General features: G+C 30.3%; 2 protein-coding genes across 2 annotated transcripts; both read right to left on the reverse strand.

The window, feature by feature from the left end:
* Nucleotides 1–682: 682 nt before the first annotated feature.
* LOC128386067 (cystatin-like) lies at nt 683–1352 on the reverse strand. Its single transcript, XM_053345028.1, has 2 exons — nt 990–1352; nt 683–868 (listed from the first exon to the last, which is right to left on the reverse strand). Exons 1-2 carry the CDS (start codon nt 1284–1286, stop codon nt 779–781), a joined length of 387 nt encoding a protein of 128 aa, XP_053201003.1. The 5' UTR covers nt 1287–1352; the 3' UTR covers nt 683–778.
* Nucleotides 1353–3049: 1697 nt separating this feature from the next.
* LOC128386068 (L-cystatin-like) lies at nt 3050–3674 on the reverse strand. The gene is made up of 2 exons (XM_053345029.1): nt 3309–3674; nt 3050–3227 (listed from the first exon to the last, which is right to left on the reverse strand). The coding sequence occupies exons 1-2, from the start codon at nt 3591–3593 to the stop codon at nt 3135–3137; spliced, it is 378 nt and encodes a 125-aa protein (XP_053201004.1). The 5' UTR covers nt 3594–3674; the 3' UTR covers nt 3050–3134.
* Nucleotides 3675–4190: the final 516 nt, after the last annotated feature.

Consider the following 4190-nt stretch of genomic DNA (forward strand, 5'->3'; position numbering starts at 1 on the left):
CTTCAATCAAATTAATCATTTCGTTCATAAATGTCATTAATGATTAGACAATTTTGCTTGTTGATTATCATCAAAGAGCCAAGAGGTCGATTCTTGTAATCGTTGGACTTTAAATTGTTTCGAGTCTTGAAAAGTAATCCCGATTCCCTGTCTATTTAATCTTGGGACTGAATTGTGATTAAGTTAATTGTCTCAAATACCTGTTAATTAGAAGGTCTATCAAAGTGAAACATTTCTATGGACTTTTATTATTTCAAATTCACCAATCGATTTGAAATCGAAAGTTTCAAAAAATTTCTTTTAAAATTCTAAAAATATACTTTGATATAGAATCGCATGACTATATGCTCCTATTATTAATCATTGTCGCGGTTTATTAGATTATATGTTTAATTTTTATTTTGTTTGTAGAAATTTCTTAATTGTGATCAATTTATCAAGAAAATTTACCGTGGATTAGTGACATCTATTGGCTGATTAACTATTCACTGCGAAGACCGAGTTTGTACCCAGACTGTACTGCTCTCTATTGCCATAGGAAAACATTAAATACACAAATAATTCAAATAACTTATGATTCAATGATTGAATTTCAATCAGCCGATTCTGATGTTTCGATGATTTGTTTATCGTGGCTGAAGGTTAGGGAATTTGGAAAAATTTGAATATTTAGACTATGAAGTAAATACTGAAGCGGTAATTTTATTGCTGTTGGAAACAATTTACAGTTTGATGAGTGTTAATTCAAACCAATTGTCATGTTAATTAACTGGGTAATTTAAAGGTCGACACATGCACTCGAAAGGACTGAAGCAGTTTGAGCGGCTGGTTCCTTCCAGAAAGTGTAGACACATTCCTCTTTGAAAGCCTATGGAAATATTATTAATAATTAAGGAGAGAGAAGAAGTACAATTAGTGATTAGATTAACGAACAATCAATGATACAATCAACTGATTGATAAACTATTAGCTATGAACTTAGTACTTACATTTGCAGGGATTTCACAAAGTTTAGCACCAGCATCGGCTTTAGCACAATGAGTTTCACCAAAGACGACGGTGACTTCAGTTTTGATTCCTCGGACAACTTGTTGTTTGGCTGATTTAACCTCGACGACACCTCGGTAGTAAAGTCCATCGATTTCACCGTTATGATGTTCGACGGCTAAATTGACCAATTCAGTAACAGCCGCGCTATTGGATTCAACGTTTTTCCAGCCACCAGGAAATCCGAAGGCAGCGGATGAAACACCAACTAAACAGAGAGCAACAATAAACTTGAACATTTTGATTTAGTTTTGATTTTCGATTGACTTTTTCTCGAAAGGTAAATAACTGAATTAAATTGTTACAATTAAAATTTTTCCTTTATATATATTATCCCAACTTGATCCTTGCTCAGGTAATTAATCTGTAACAATTAATTTGATTGAACAATTGATTTGTCAACCACCCATTGTTTCATATCTCAACTTTTTCTTCATTTTAATTGTTAATTGTCTTCATCTATGTTAACTGATAATCACAATTATGATAATTATTATTACACAATGAAAACTAGATTTAATTTTATTCAATTAATCAAATCAATGATCAACCTTTAATCCGGTTTCAAGGACTAATCGATTGGTACAATTTACGATCAAGTTTAAAAAAGTATTAATAGTTAAATCAATTAACTTTTCGATCTCGAAAAAGTCTCAACAATTAGTTGATCATTTCTTTTCGTGAAGGTAATCAATTTCTTAATCATCATATAAATCTATCGTTATTATTAATTAATCGCTGAATCAGATTAATTGTAAACAATTAGTGTCATGTTATTGTGACAATTGTGTTAATTGTGTTAATTGTTTTTGAAAATTTCTATGGTCTAAATCATGTGAAACTTTATTATGTTTTGTAGTAGATCCAATTTCCAACTAATCGTAAATTCATTTTAATTATGATTAGTTAAATTGGTTTGTGATTAATTGTCATGATAATTTAATTGTGAGAAAGATTAGATTACAAATAAATTTAATCAGCACGAAAATCATCATGAAATATTATTTGATTGCCTTTGATTGTTGACAGCAACTCCATTTAATTAGCTCTAATTTAGACATCATCTTGATTGTCAACAATCAACTGATTAACGAAAAATTTTCCAGGTTAATTATCACCAATTTCTTACAATCACGATTAAAATCATTTGAATGATCAATTAATTTTCACTAATATTAACGTGATTATCTTTCAACAGTTTTTCCGTTAACAATCATGTTATTGTTACCCTCAAGTGGATTTAATTGATTATCAACGCAATTAAGGGTTAATGGATTCTGATTATCTATAAATACTTAATTGTAATGATTAAAATTAGAGGTCCAATGAATCTGATTTAGTTTCCATTGCAAGAATTTTGATTAAATTAATTCTAATTACAAGTTAGACTTAGAGTGACATCTTTTGACAGCTAAATATTAATAATTGAAACTTTAATTGCCATTCAATCAACAACAATTAAATTATTAGAGGATTTGAACGCAATCAATCAATAAATCTAGTCGTTAATTAGCAATTAATTGTGGAGACAAATACATTTCCATAAGCACATGGTCTTGGTTTTACTGAGAGCAATGATCAACAACAATTAAAAGTCTCTGATCTTAATCATTGATTAATGTCTTGATTTCTGCAATCAGATTTTTATTACAGTTTTAATTGTTAAATCAGATGCTAAATCATCTTGATCAGATTACAGATTAGGTTTAATGTTTATTATTATGATCGTAATTTGACTCGAACTGAATCAAAGTTATTAACAATCAGGATGTTTACTTAATGTTTATCATTGAATTTCTGATCAACAACAATTAATCTAATTGTGTTTTTAGACTTTTACATTCATAGTAACAATCAAATGAATATTAATCAATGAGATTAAAGCTCCCATCTAATCCAATACTAATAATTATTATCTTTTAGTTATTAGATTTGATTGTAATTACTTGAACAATTAATGATTACAAATTGTTGATAATTAATTGGGTTTCAGACAATCAAGTGAAGTTTGAAATTAGTAGGCACCTTTAATAATAAAATAGTTAATTAGATTGGATACAAGATTGTAAATCGATTCGATGATCAGATTAGGCGGTTGGTTTACACGAGTGTCGGGTAACTTGGCCTTCGTCAGCTCCAGGTCGGAAGTAGAAGACGTAAGTACATTCCTCTGGTACTTTCTGTTAACAATTAAGAGTTGAAAGCTGATTAGAATACGTAAATTGTTTGGAAGGAAACAAAGAAATTAGATTGACACTTACATTTGCTGAGACTTCACAATTAGCTGAATTAGCGTCGGATTTTGGACATTCAGTGACTCCGATATCGAAGATGACTTCGTAGTTGACTCCAGCGACGACCTGAGATTTGATGCTTTTAACAGTTACAAGTTTCTTGTAGAAAAGATTGTTGGAAACTTTGTTGTGATGAGCGACCGCTTTTGAGGCCAATTCATTGGCTTTCGGGTCGTCGAGTGACATGGAGCTCCATCCACCAGGCATGGCCATTGTGACACCAACAAGAGCGAGGATGATAACGATTTTCATTTTTAATCAAGTTTATTTAACAATTAGGAATGTAATTAACTGTTCAAATTGCTGATGAAGACTAAATTGATTGTTGATCACTGTTAACATACAATATTTAAAGGATTTGCTCATGACTGTCAACATTGCCAACCAGCAGCACCATCTTCAGGATAATTAATTTGATTGTTTCTCATCGCGATAATCAATTATTACTTGTAATTGTGTTTTGTTGTTTACAATTAACCGAGGGAAAATACCCAGATAATCAACACAGAGAATTTATTAATATAAATAAATAGATAGTTAATTGATTGTTTCACTCGATTATATCAACGTTCGTGGAAATCGTGATTGTCTCCATGAGGTAATCATCAAATAATTGTATTTTATTATAATAAGTTGATCAAAATAATCAGTCTAACGTAGGAGTTCAAATAACAATTAGCAAATTGCATCGAAATCAAATAACTGGATCACAATTAGGGAAAAACTTTGCAACAAAATTAAGATAACGGTTTCTGGTTGGTCCGATTCAATTGTAGATGATGCTTGTTATTGTATTAATTTACCGAGATAAACAGATTCGTTTAATCAATAATTAAGATTAAAATGAGA

Source organism: Panonychus citri, unplaced genomic scaffold (genome assembly GCF_014898815.1).
Source record: "Panonychus citri isolate SS breed McGregor unplaced genomic scaffold, ASM1489881v1 Contig00063, whole genome shotgun sequence".
Classification (NCBI taxonomy): Eukaryota; Metazoa; Arthropoda; class Arachnida; order Trombidiformes; family Tetranychidae; genus Panonychus; species Panonychus citri.